The sequence below is a fragment of the Dysidea avara genome, chromosome 15 (assembly GCF_963678975.1).
Source record: "Dysidea avara chromosome 15, odDysAvar1.4, whole genome shotgun sequence".
NCBI classification, from domain to species: Eukaryota; Metazoa; Porifera; class Demospongiae; order Dictyoceratida; family Dysideidae; genus Dysidea; species Dysidea avara.
The window spans coordinates 5,788,943-5,802,718 of record NC_089286.1 but is presented as its reverse complement, the minus strand read 5'-3'; the positions used below and the strand labels follow the sequence as shown (position 1 = coordinate 5,802,718).

General features: G+C 37.6%; 1 protein-coding gene across 1 annotated transcript; it reads right to left on the bottom strand.

The window, feature by feature from the left end:
• Positions 1-813: 813 nt before the first annotated feature.
• On the bottom strand, positions 814-10,675 carry LOC136246088 (tripartite motif-containing protein 2-like). Its single transcript, XM_066037537.1, has 3 exons — positions 9,604-10,675; positions 8,952-9,116; positions 814-2,256 (listed from the first exon to the last, which is right to left on the bottom strand). The coding sequence occupies exons 1-3, from the start codon at positions 10,486-10,488 to the stop codon at positions 1,000-1,002; spliced, it is 2,307 nt and encodes a 768-aa protein (XP_065893609.1). The 5' UTR covers positions 10,489-10,675; the 3' UTR covers positions 814-999.
• Between the last annotated feature and the right edge of the window lie 3,101 nt (positions 10,676-13,776).

The following is a 13,776-nucleotide window of genomic DNA, read 5'->3' as shown; positions in this document are numbered from 1 at the left end:
CTCAAAGTTGTACTGAGCCTCACTAATTCTCTAGATCAGATATATGTATCTTGATAGATTCAGGAGAGACAATCCACATGCAGGCTTTGAAAAACAATTTTACCAGAAATGGTGACAGGGCTCCAAATCAAGCAATCTCTTTTGTATAAAAAGAAAGCTTAATAAGTTTTGTGTATGTAAACAATATGTGTGTGTGCATACTTAGTATAAGAGCACTTATATAAATGTATACATTATTCTCAAATTCTTACTTATTCTTGAATTTTACAGTCATAACGTTTAGCAAGAGTTTGAAGCAGCAAAAATGTTGATAAGCAGGTTTTTAGTTGGCAAAATGCCAATGGTATAACCACAGAGTAAAGAATTATGTGACTGTTGTATTAGAGTAGGTGATTTCTCTATTAGAGTCAGCGGCGGAGGAAGTAGTTGATATGAGGGGGGGCTGGGCTGACCCAGACTTATTTCTATAGTTTGGTAAGGTGAGACCAAAAAAAAAAAAAAAAAAAAAAAAAAAGGACACAACCAACTGACAAGAACTTTCCACCTCACCAGCTACCATTTCTAGCTGATAAACTACATAAAAATCCTTACATAGCTCGCTACACACTGACTACTTTATTAGAGTGACTGCTCTATTAGAGTATCTCGATCTTTATCACGGTTTTCACCCCCACTCCATGAAAGATAATTTCGGTGTGATATCATTCCCCCTCAGCAGACCGAGGGGGGCTTTAGCCCCCTAGCCCCCCCCCCCCCCCTTTCCGCCGCCTATGATTAGAGTATACCTCAATTGCAACTTAGAAATTGTAATAATTCTTATTTCTTTACCCCATCATTGTGCTCCCTGACTCCTATAAGTCTCATATATATCTTAACTCTGAAGGCTGCAGTAATAATTCTAACAGCTGCATACAGTGTTACACAGTTATGACACAATTTATAATCCAGTAAACAATTATAGTTCTTCGCTATACTAAAGTACAAAAGAATGTCTGATGATTAATAATCAGATAAAATCTGTACCCTTTTGTTGTCACTGTCACTAACATAAATGGTGCCGTCAGGACTACAAGTTATACCACGAGGATGTCGAAACTGACCAGGATTAGAGCCTAAGGACCCAAAGCAGTGTACCAGCATACCATCTACATTGAAGATTAGTACACGATTGGCTCCATCAGATATGAAAATGTAACCATGAACATTTACAGCAATACCATAAGGAGCCCTCACTTGCATACCACCAATCTCACCCACATAGTTACCATCAAGAGTAAAGATGGAAATGCAGTTACGACCCCAGCAAGCAACAAGTACTTGATTGTTGCTGGTGACTGCTATTCCATGAGGATTGAACATCTGACCAACCTCATTGCCAATGAATTGGCTGAATTGACCATCACACTTGAACACTGACACACGGTTGTTAGCCTGCTCAGTAATGTACACTTTATCATCATGTACTGTTATAGATCTTGGATAGGATAACTCCCCTTTACCACGACCACATCTGCCAAACTGTAGTAAGCATTCACCATTGGTATTGATCTTGCTTATTCTGTGATTACCATTATCAGTTATGTACAAGTCATTGTTAGCATCAAATGCCAAGCCATTAGGCCTATCCCACTCATCAGTTGTAGGCTCCACTTTAGTGATCAGTTGATCTTGGCCATCAAGGATATATACGCATCCACAGAAGCGATCTGCTACTGCCCACACACCGTCATTTCCGCATGCAATTCCCCATGGATGTTTCAGATCATTGGTATATATATTTCTAGGCTTTGATAATGCAAAGTATTGCCGTACCTGAACACTACAGGGGCTTCCTTTAACATGTTGGTCATTAATAGTTATCGACAACTTTACCTCTCCAGTTTGATTGGCTACAAAAGATGCTGTGTAGCTGCCATCTTGGTTGTCTTTTACTGGTACTGTAATGACACCTCCTGTTCTTGGTTGTGCCTGTACTGTGATTTGACAGCCTACACTTCTTTGGCTTGGGTAGTTTTTGTATACCACCTGAAATTTAATGTCTTTGTGTTTTAATACCCACATTGGAAAGCCCTGAATTTCAAATTCTGTAAGTGGGATATTTCCATTAGTTGCAAATGATTTCTCATTTCCTTTTGTGTCATCAAATGTCAGTTCAGAGTTCAGCTCATCACTGCTGCTTGCTAGTGTCTTGAAATCTTGATTCTTCATGGACATATTTGGTTGCTCTGTTCCATGTACCTTTCCTTTTCCGTCACTCTGAAGTAAACGCAAAGGGTATAGTGCATATCAATACATCATATCAGTCAATAATCAGCACACATTATTAATAAATTGTTTACCAAAATGTGGCTTTAAAACTTGTCATAGAAATAATTATTTTAATTCACTTTTAGCTAAAATAATTTTCGTATGCAAAAGTACAGAAAAAAATTTCTTACACACATTTCTTTGCACAACTAGCTAAACATAGACAGTTTCCATGCATTAACTACCTTTTTAATACCTTTAGCTAATGCTGTAGTTAAGAGTGTGGCTAAATCTTATTTACCACTGCAGCTACTATAGTGCTGTGAAAGATCGAGATACTCTAATAGAGCAGCCATACATGCATTATCATGAAAATTTAAAGTGAATCACGGTACATGACAATAATAATCTTTTTACAGAAGTGTCTTAATAATTATATGACACCAAATATAATATACTGCATTTTAATAAATATAAGCTGTGAGAAATTTTCACGGGTTAAATTTTCATGTTAAAAATTTTTCACCTGTGTCCTCAAGTGACAAAAATATTTTACAATTAACTATGTAGCTTTATTAATTTGTTAAAATTGTACTGTCCTTTTTGTATATAGGAGAAGCAGAATGACAAGCAGTAGTGAAACGTAAGTGTGGCATCTCCGTTCCATGGAGGCTGCACCTAAGATCTTGCCCCAGATTCAGAGTTGTCTGTCACAAATTCAAGCAATGGACTAGAGTGGAATTGCTGTAGCTAGAAGCTCATTCCATGCAATTTGCATATTTGCACATATACTTCATAGGCGGCAGAGGAGGGGGCGCTGGGGGTGCTGGAACACCCCCAACTATTTTACTGGGGGTGCTGAGCACCCCCAACTTAAACCTGCAGTGCACAATGGTCATCACGTGAACTCCTGCAAGGTTTCCAGAAACTGGTCAATCAAGATACTCTAATAGAGCAGTTCACCCCAATAGAGCAGTCAACAGCCAAGTATGTATTAAAATAGATAGTATTTTATTGACAGCTAAATCCACCAAAAATGCCCCCAAATTAAATCTCCCGATACCTAATTTTCAAAATTTTCCTGGGGGAGCATGCCCCCAGACCCCCCTAGAATTCGCATGCTGGGTGTGCTTCACACACTTACTACTACCAACATAAATTTTGGGGACCCTTAAGTCTAGCACCTTTCCGCCTCCTATGTACTTCATTTAATGTGTCCTGCAGTAGCTGTCTATCATGGCATGCATGGCATCATTGCTAATGCTATTGTTGGCAGCGAAATGAGGACAGCTCTCCCCTGGGATGAGGGAGGCCATTCCTGTTTTATTAAAGTACTGCGACAAAGACGTATATACTCTTGAAATGTCAACAGCTAAGCTTTGATCCAGGTGGCCAGAAAGCAGTTAATCAAATTCATTCAACTTCTCTAATATTACATCGTCAAAAATTTTTTGTATGTTAATTTTCGTTGAATAATAGCTTTGACGAAATATTTTTGTAACAGTTTATAAATATATAAATACGTTGTGTAAGGAATAATGAAGAATTTTACAAGCTGTTATATTACAAGTGGAACAAAAAATTAGGAATTTTCAATATGAGTAGGGATCAAAGTAACAAAAGTACTGAAACAAGAGAGATTATCTACCACCTGAAGTCATGCTAGTACACACGTAATCGCTACTTCAGTTGCCAAGATTTAAGATATAATGGCACTGAAGTAGGGATTACGTGTGTACTAGCATGACTTCAGGTGGTAGATAATCTCTCTTGTTTCAGTACTTTTTGTTACTTTGATCCCTACTCATATTGAAAATTCCTAATTTTTTGTTCCACTTGTTTGTGTACTTTTTACAAACATTGCATGAATCTTATCTTTTATGTGCATGCAGTTTCTATTACACAGGACACTAAAGTTACTATTTCTTCAATGTCCATGGTTTGCTTCTTCTAAGGGCCTTTCAAATGCCAACTTGATTTGTAGGATTTCATCCATCTCTTCATCAGTCAGTTGTTTACAGAGTTCACTGCACCTCCAGCTTTTAGGGCGGTCATCACTGGTTCTACCTGTGCCAACTTCTTCAGCTAACACACAACGCCCTCTCTCATCAACCAGAATCACAGTGCTGTACAAAGGACACTCCTGTGGATCAGGGGACTTTGACCTGGTCACAAGACATCTGTTATCATGTTATCATGGTCAACAATTGTAACCTCTTCAGGAGCTGAGAACTTGTAGGCAGTCTCATAGTAGTATGGCTCAGAAGCTGAAGAGTGTAATTGTATTTCCAAATCATCTTCACTGACTAGTTGGATACCTGAAATTTTCCTCAGACTTCTTAAAAGTACCCCAACACTGGTTTTCCTAGTTGACAGTGCTTCATGCATGAGCTTTCTGGATACTATTCTACAAGCAGTCTTTTTCCTGGTGGTAAGTGACATTTCATCTACAATGGAGTAAAACAGTTCTGTAAACCTATTGACAATTGCAGAGCATGTTTCCTTCTGCTGCAAGAGACCCTCGATCATGCTATCCACACACGAATGCATTTGAGATTCAGTTGGCGGCTTAAGCAAGTACCTATAGCAACAGAAAGAATACATAAAAGTGACGAGAAAATAAAATTAATTAAGGAATTAAGTGAAACAACATTACCTGTGTTTAGATTCTTTGCACAGTTTCTCAATATTAGAAAAGTAGTACTTGCTGGTTGAGGATCTAGTAGCAGCACGGGATTTGGCAACATCCTTGCGGTAATGTTCTTTAGTGCTCTCTGCAGAATCCACATGAGACTTTTCCAAGTCTTGATGGTAATGTTCCCTTTTCTTTTTTGCAACTTCAGTGCGAGACTTTTCCAAGTCTTGATGGTAGTATTCCCTTTGCCTTTCCGCTGACTCAATGCGAGACTTTGCCAAATCTTTGTTAAATGATGTTTTGGTGGCTTCAGCTGATTTCTCACGCGATGCTGTTACATTTTTGTAGTACTCATTAGCATGACGCTGTGATCGGCATTCACTGCTGTACTTGTCCTTTCTCTCTGAGAGTATAGACTCTCTATGAGCTTCATAGTATGCCCTGTTATTCTCCTTCTTTCTACTCTTCCGCGCGCTTCCTTCGAAGGCATTGCCGCACCCAATATTGCCTCAAAGAAAACACACAAAGCAATAATAACCACAATACCCTTAGCTAACGCTATTTTGCTACAAATTATTTCTAATATCGCTCAAATATTTGAGGTAGATACGTTGTTTACAGCAAAGAAATGCGTTTACAAACGCAAGCAGTTTACAAACGCAAGCAATATTAATTTTTCCGGTTAACTTTGCCAGAAACAAAAGATATAAGTCGCTAAATATATTCACTTACACGTACAAAGCTTCCCGATTGTGAACAGCTCGCTCTTCCTGCTCTAAATCAACTTCGAACTTTCAACCACTTGTATTCGAATATTTTACCGCGAAGATTATGATTACTCTATTTAGCGAGCACTCTTATTGAGACGGACGGCGCCGTACATTGAAGCCATTTGTGGAGTTATTAACACTACCTGTAGTGAATCCAGGACGATGGCGACATTAAAGAACGATGAAAGGTAAGACCCTAGCGCAAGGATTGTATTTCTATCGGTGTAGGAAAGGTTTAATCTATAGGCAAAGCGAGCCGTTTTCATGCAAGAAGTAGGACTGTAGCTGTTGCCATCTTCCCGCTAGGCCTGGCTGAAGGCATCAGTTAGGGAGTCAGTCACTAGAAAATTCGATCAGATAGAATTTTTTTTAAAATTCGTGGAAACTCATAGGATGCATTTTGTGCCATTTTGAAGGCGAAATCGTGCTTCACTTTTGTAATACAATGCTGCTGAATCGTCGAGATGGTTTTGCAAGTCTGCTTTTGGTGCATAATTTTTTGGCGGGAAATCGTGAACCTTGACGATCCCTACCATTAAGTACTACCGTACTTAATGATAGAGATTAAAGTGCTTAAACAAGGGGGAATCATTATCTGAAGTGCAAATCTGATTCCTACTCTGGTTATATGGGCTAAAGTAGGAATTAAATTTGCACTTCGACCGATGCTCCCTTTGTTTAAGCACTTTTAAAAATGATCCCTATTAGTTTGTAAAATTCCACATTTTCCAATTTTAATAAGTATTTTTCTAACATCCTGCCATAAGAAGGCTGGTTTCTGGTCACCCTTTTACATGGGGAAGTCCAAACCTTCATGATCCATATAGTACTACTGTACTGTATGATAGCATTTAAATCAAGAAAGCACAGAAATACTAATCCTGAATTCAAAGCAAATGACAAAAGTGGATTTTTGCTTCCCTGATAGAAAACAGTTCAGATGCTACAAGCTAAACAACTCTTTATAAATGTGCACAGCCCATCAAAACTTTGAAATTGAATGTTGCATATACAGAGCTCGAGCATGTAAAATAGTCTCACTGTTCAGCTGATATCTTCAATTATGTGCCATAGATTGGCTTGTACCAATTATGCTGGCACAATTTTTAGCATAATTGGCTAGCAGAAGTATAAAGCATTATGTAGGCAATTTTCAGGAGTTTTAGTTAAAATGTGCATGCCAAGAAGACAGCAAATAATGAACACATTATACACGTTACAATTGTAATGTGTAGTGTTTTCATTTATTGTATTTTGGCTAATTTTCAATAAAGAAAAAAAGAGAGAGACTGAGATACTCTAATAGAACAGACACTTCTCTACAGAACAGTCAATGAATACTAAAAAACACTCAACAGTTTACACTCAAGCACAGTCTTGACTTTGAAAAATACTTTTGAGCATTATAAGCTTCATTAGGCTATATATTTTCAAAGAGTAGTTGGCTCTATGCCTATAGCTATAGACCATCACAAGCATTGGAAAGTCCATCTCCAAAAAGCTACAGTGAGATTTTTATATAATGTTTTATTTAATGTCAAAGCGATGAATCTGTTTTGTACAACTGTTATGCATAAAGAATCCTAAGGCTTATAGTGGAAATGTCTATAGTCACTGCTTTGCTCCAATGGACAGAAATTCAGGATATAATACCCAAATGTTATGGTTAGCAACTTAGACATTTGTAACCAGATCTGTATATATATATCCAAGTGTATGAATGCGTGCTCTGGTGAAGTGCAAGGAAACAAAGACTTTTGATTTCCTTATGAGTAGACAAATAAAACGATACCTAGGTTTTTTGCTATTTGAGTAGCTAGCTATGTCAAGAACAAAGTGTTTAAAAATTTACAGAATTTTTTCCATAAAATGGATGCACATATTAATTTATAAGCTGCAGTGCTGGTCATGATTATTGATTCAGACTTTCATTAATTCAGACAAGTACAGGATTAGTCTAGTCACTACAAATTAACAACATGGCTTCATGTAAATGATGTCACAATGTACACAATTAGTTGCTAGCCAATAGAAGCCACCAGATTTTATTAATTATCTCCAACACCTACACCTGAGGAAGTTAAGGTGCTAAGGATATTTAACAAGTGACTGTTGTCCCAAATGTAACAGAATATATAGATAGTCTTCTGATTTTCTAAAGCAGGTTCTATGCACTCTTAGACTGAGGCATGGCTAGCTACAATCTAGCAGTACAGTATGTAATAGTGATACATAGAGTGTTAATTTGATAAGTGGTTGCAAGGTTTCTAGTTTAAAGATTTCATTTGGAGTCATAGATAACAGAAAAGAGCCATATATATATATGTGACCGGATTTGCGAAAACCCGACATAATGGCGCATTTTTAAAATTCATTATTATTGAATATTTATAATTTACTTAGCCACGTGTATGCTCTGGCCAAGTTTCAGCTTCATATGGCAACAACTTTTGGAGTTACAGCCCTACAAAGCAGCAACAACAGAAAGATCAATTTGTACAGCAAGTATTGGGAAAATAAATTACATGTGCTTACAAAAACGGCTGTAACTTACAAATACAATGCAGTACAGAGTTGCAACTTGCACCATTGTATTCGCCATGAATAGGGGAGTCCATTACTGGGTACTTTTTTGCTTCTACACTGCATACAGAGACGAAATCAGTGAAGAAAAATCAATCGCGTACGATAGTTTTGACGTGACGTAAACAAACACCCATAACTTACGTATCATTTAGTCTACTGCAACAAAACAAAGATATTTGAACTCCTCTTGAGTAGGCGAAAAAGATGATATCCAGGTTTTTATCATAGGACCCTTCCTTCACAAAGAACAAAGCGTTAAAAAATTTTACAAATTTTTTTTTCGATTACGCAAATATTTTACCGATTGCAAATCAATGGCTTATACTGAAAATTTAGGCTTGCGCCATTATGTCGGGTTTTCGCAGATCCGGTCACATATAAAGAAATTTAATACCATGACGTTATATTTCATGAATATGGACGAATTGTTATTATTACACACCAGCTAAAATTGTTGTAACAGTAAAGCTCTTTGTGAAACTTAGAACTCAAGTAGCTAATCAGTCAAATAGTAAGAGTGCTTGGTAATTCCACATGATATCACTAGAGATGTAACCCAAAATGCACTTTTCAAAAATGCTATAGGTAATAGAATATTTCATTGCTTTCAGAAAACTCCTTAATTTTTGCTTATAGCTAACAGTTTGGGACAAAAAAATACAAATACCGGTAAAATGGTAATGATGTATAATGGTAACAAGTAATTTACTCACCATCACTGGTTCAACTGTCTCAGCCACTTCTTGTGTAAGAGACTGCTTCTCTTGATCAATATTTATACAGTTTTCTATCATCTTGTTCAGTATTTTAACTCCTCCAACCATATTATTCAGGTCTTCAGGTCCAGTAAATGACTTTGTCATCTTGGGACTATTCTCCTGTAATAAAAGCATTGTTTTGTTGGTATCCCATTGGAAGTACAGACTTGCTATTCTATATTATAATATCATCTTTGCCATAGTCTGAAGGAAATCCATAAGACATGTAGCAAGGGTAAGCATGGTGATTGTGGAAATGATGCCAATTAGCTCTCCTTATAATTATGAAAACACTTCATACCATAATTAAGCATCTGCAGATTTCTTACAAATGCTGCACAAATTTTATACAGGTGAGATAAATAAAAAGGCATCTGTATCCTGGTTTTACAACTGGGCTGGAGCAATGGGAGTGAAAGTTCCTACAGCAACTTGCTTAGTAGCTAAATATCTTAAAGTAGCTATTACTTACTAGTACTGCAGCTAAGTCATATGCACTCTCTGATGTATTAAACTAGATAAGAGATAGAACATACAAACAAACCTAGCCAATGTATGATTCCTTGAGTAACAATATAGGCATCATGGCATCCAATTAACAACTAACCATTATTGGCTCAATTGTCTCAGCTACTTCTTTGATTTGAGGGCGTTTCTCTGGATCATTATTCAAGCACCTCTCTACCAACTCTTTCAGTACTACAGCCTCTCCAGTCATCTTATCCAGGTATGATTGTCGCTTTTCAGCTTCAGTTAGCAAGGGGTCTTGTTCATTCTGAGCAAGTGGAGCTGGCCATTCTTCACTGAACACATGCAGAGCTATTCCAGCAAAAGAGAACACGTCTATGGGAGTGTCATAAATGGACTCAACATCATCCAAAAATTTGGGAGGCATAAAATATAGTGTTTCTGGAGTAGTGGTCAATTTATTTCTTGTCTGTATATTGTCGACTCGCAATGCCTTTGCTACACCAAGGTCACCAATCTTTGCTACCAGCTTGTCTGTAAGTAAGACGTTGTTTGAGGAAAGGCCACAGTGAATAATAGGTGGATCACTGGCATGGAGATAAGTTAAGCCAAGTGAAACATCATACAAAATAGAGAATTTATCTTTCATGGCAATTTTTGACTGGTTATTCTGCACAAAGGTAGCAAGACTAGTGTCCATCACTTCCATCACCATGAGTGGGAGACTGTTAGATTTTTCTGGTAGATTGCATACACCCTTGAACTCGACGATATTTGGATGGCAATGTTCATAACAACGAAAACATTCTCGGATGAAACTCTCTTTCACCGCTTCAAATTCTACTGCACTGATCCCATCAAGAAGATGTAGGTGAATTTCTTTAGCAACTTCAACCTGGGCGTATTTCGGTATCGTTACGATACGTTTCAGCGTGAACGTTCGACCATACGCACCACGTCCCAAGTCTTTTCCTTCAATCGGCACCACTCTTCCCGGAAGAGTAACATTTTTCAACGTAGCCATTTTCACTTAACTGAGCAACTGGCTTGTAACCGAGCTTGCACTGATCTGATGCTTTATAGCTCGCTTTATAAATGACTTAGTCCCGTGGGGTCCCAGCCGGACCCTTGTCGCTAACCGTTATTAACGCGGGCCCAGCACTAGCTATATACGTTATCAGAGGTAATTTTCGCGACAAAAAAAATCGTTTATTTGGAGCCAATCCTAATAATTTCGGACAGCCAAGTAATGCACCTCAATGAAAAGCCCCACCCCACCCCTCCCGGGCATAGGTGGGGTTTTGCACAATAGATAGTACAAAAGACTCACCCCTTAGACAAAATGTTTTATTGACCGGCAATGCTCCACGGCCCACGTTAGATGCACCCACCACCCTGGGGGAACGTGGAGACTTTGTGTAGCATCCATGTAGTGGACGCAAGTTTACAATTGCTTGTGCAATCACCACAATTTGCCAATAAGTTCAAACACAACTTGTTATTTAAACTTTCATGAAAAATCATGTACAATTACAAATCCCCACCTGAATTCCAGCAAAAGATCAGCACAAATCCCCACCTATGCCCAGGAGGGGGGAGTGGGGCTTGACATTGATAGGCGCATAACCCACCGTGATGTTTATTTGAATAGTACATGTAGACTCTAGCTACATAGCTACAATAAAACTCAGTATGCGAGTGCTTAAATTTGTATGCCTAGTATACAGTAGATAACACATTTGTTTATTTATTTGGTAATCAGCAAAGCCCAGTGAAATTGAGGGGAAAACGCTAATGTACAAAAATAAGTGTCTAGTAATTAAGTATTTAAATCATGTAGTATTTAAATCATGCAGTTAAACTCGGACAATCCTTAAAAGTGACCAAATCTAAACTGCAGCTGTCCACATCCACATTATTCAGTCGGAAATTGTCCTTGGTAAAAAAAAGAGTAACTGTAACAGTTTGTTTTAGCATACAATTGCATCAGCTTCATAATATTAGCCCTGCTACTAGTTAGGGGAACAAATGGTAAAAACTGAGTAGGAACGTGTATTAACTTGTTCTAAAACTTAAACCGTAGCATGACTTCTTTCTGTGAGCTTCAAGTGATGGCCAATCTGATGTTAGTAACATTCCAGTTATGCTATCACATATAGGTGTAGGAGCTCTCCCCTTCCCCAATAATTTGGCTAGACATCTCAAGTCATTTTTTATGTACTCAATTTGCCTTCTTACCACCATGTTTCGGATTACTCTACGATTCACCTTCTAAATCAACCGACAATCCGTCAGCCTGTTTGCTTGCATGGCAACACTTCAGAACAGCGATCATGATAAGTACCATATTATAGCAATGTTCTGTGTAACTGCAAGACACTGCTATATTTGATGACATGATTCAAGTGCCAAAACATTGATCTTAAAGTGTATTTATTAGTTTTGCATGCTTCCAGACTCCCCATGTCCAGCTTGCAGCTTATTGCCTGGCCCCTCCTCCCAACCATAGTAGGGATCATGAAGGTGTGCACATTTCCATGAAAAAAATGTTGACTAGAAATCAACCTCACAGTACCTTCATGGCAGCTTGGAAAGTATTAACACAAAAGGTGCCTTTTAGTTTAGTGCATGCAACCAAGAGAATTCTCTATTATGGACTCTTGGTTCAACCCAAAATGCTTCCTATATAAGTTGCTACAACTTATTGTTATTTTTAATTTACTGGAATTTTCTACTCACTGATCATGACTATAACTAGCTGCCTGCCTGATGCAATTAATAATGGCTAAGGCTTGATTTTTGCTATTAGATGTCGCTTTAGCCCAACAGTTAGGTTCTTTTTATTATTAGATATAGTGCTTTACAATTTACAATGACTACAAGACTGATATACAGACACTAACTATAGAAAACTAGACCTAGAACCTGAACACTGAAGGTCTGACAGCAACTTGTGCCACAGCCTTTGGGTTTACTTAACCTAATAAAACTTTAGCATGCTACGATGTATGCATCAAGGACCTCCTTTGTGTAAATTTCTTTTCACTGACAGCAAAAGGTGCTGATTTGCAGTAGTGCATTGATGGTTTTGTATACGTAACATAAGAATAAAATGAAAATCATATCCGTAATTTTTGCACCACACCTCCAACAGTCAAAGTAAGTAGATTGGTTGTACATAGGCTAGCTTCATGTGCCACTCACTGTGTAATGGGAAGAATATTTTGAAAGCTTGTGAGATTTGGTTTGACTTGGCCAGCATAGAGGCACAAACAGATAATGCCCTCTAATACAACAACACTCATCTATCTGCATCACATTGTAATAGAGCATTCATCAATAGTTATGAACATGTTTACTTTCAAATTGTTATTGCTAAAAGCTAATGCAAAATCCTACAAAACTGTGAAAATTATGCATTAGTGTTGTTATTACGTACTGAACATGTGACCATCCATACATGTGAAGCATAATATGACATTGTACGTGCCTGATAGGAATCAAAATGTTCCATTATAATCTCATAGATGGCCAATGGAAGCTATAATGCCAGAATCTGAAGCTGGTCATCATACTGCAATTGTGTATCTCACAATCTTTGCATGGTGGAAAATCACATGATGAAGAATCAGCATAAACCTGGAGGTATAATTTACCAAGATCATTAATTTGAAGGGAAATTTGATTCCAACAAGTGCCATGATGGTACTGTAAACACCATGGAGCAATGTTTCATTCACCTGCCTATTATCAAACCCATACATGTGCAATCGTTCCTCATATGTAATATTAGTGAAAAGAGGTGTTCCACACACACCCAATTTACCAACTTTGACACTGAATATGCCTTATCCCATTTGTGAACGTAATGGTTACCAATTTTAGAATGTAGTAGCAACAACAGCAAGAATGAATAGATAATCAGTGTTGATAAAATACTCTACATATAACAACCAACACCAACACACCATACAACACTATAAGCAAACTAAATATACAAATTCGAAGGCGAACATAGATATATTTATAAGTACAGAACACGTGATACGTAGCATATACATACATACAGAAATCAATATGATGTCATGTCAGTCACTACAAAGCTATATATTGACCTGAGATGTGAATAAAACTTCAGGTTTATAGCTATTGCTTCTTATTATCGTTTTTCAACAAGTTAACAGGATTGGGTCGTGGATGCATGTGTGTGGGAGATATTTTTCATTAGTAGTATAGAGGAATGCTTTTGGTTGCAACAAGGAATTGTATACGGTATATTAACTACCACTTTATTGGGTACCTTAATTCTTAC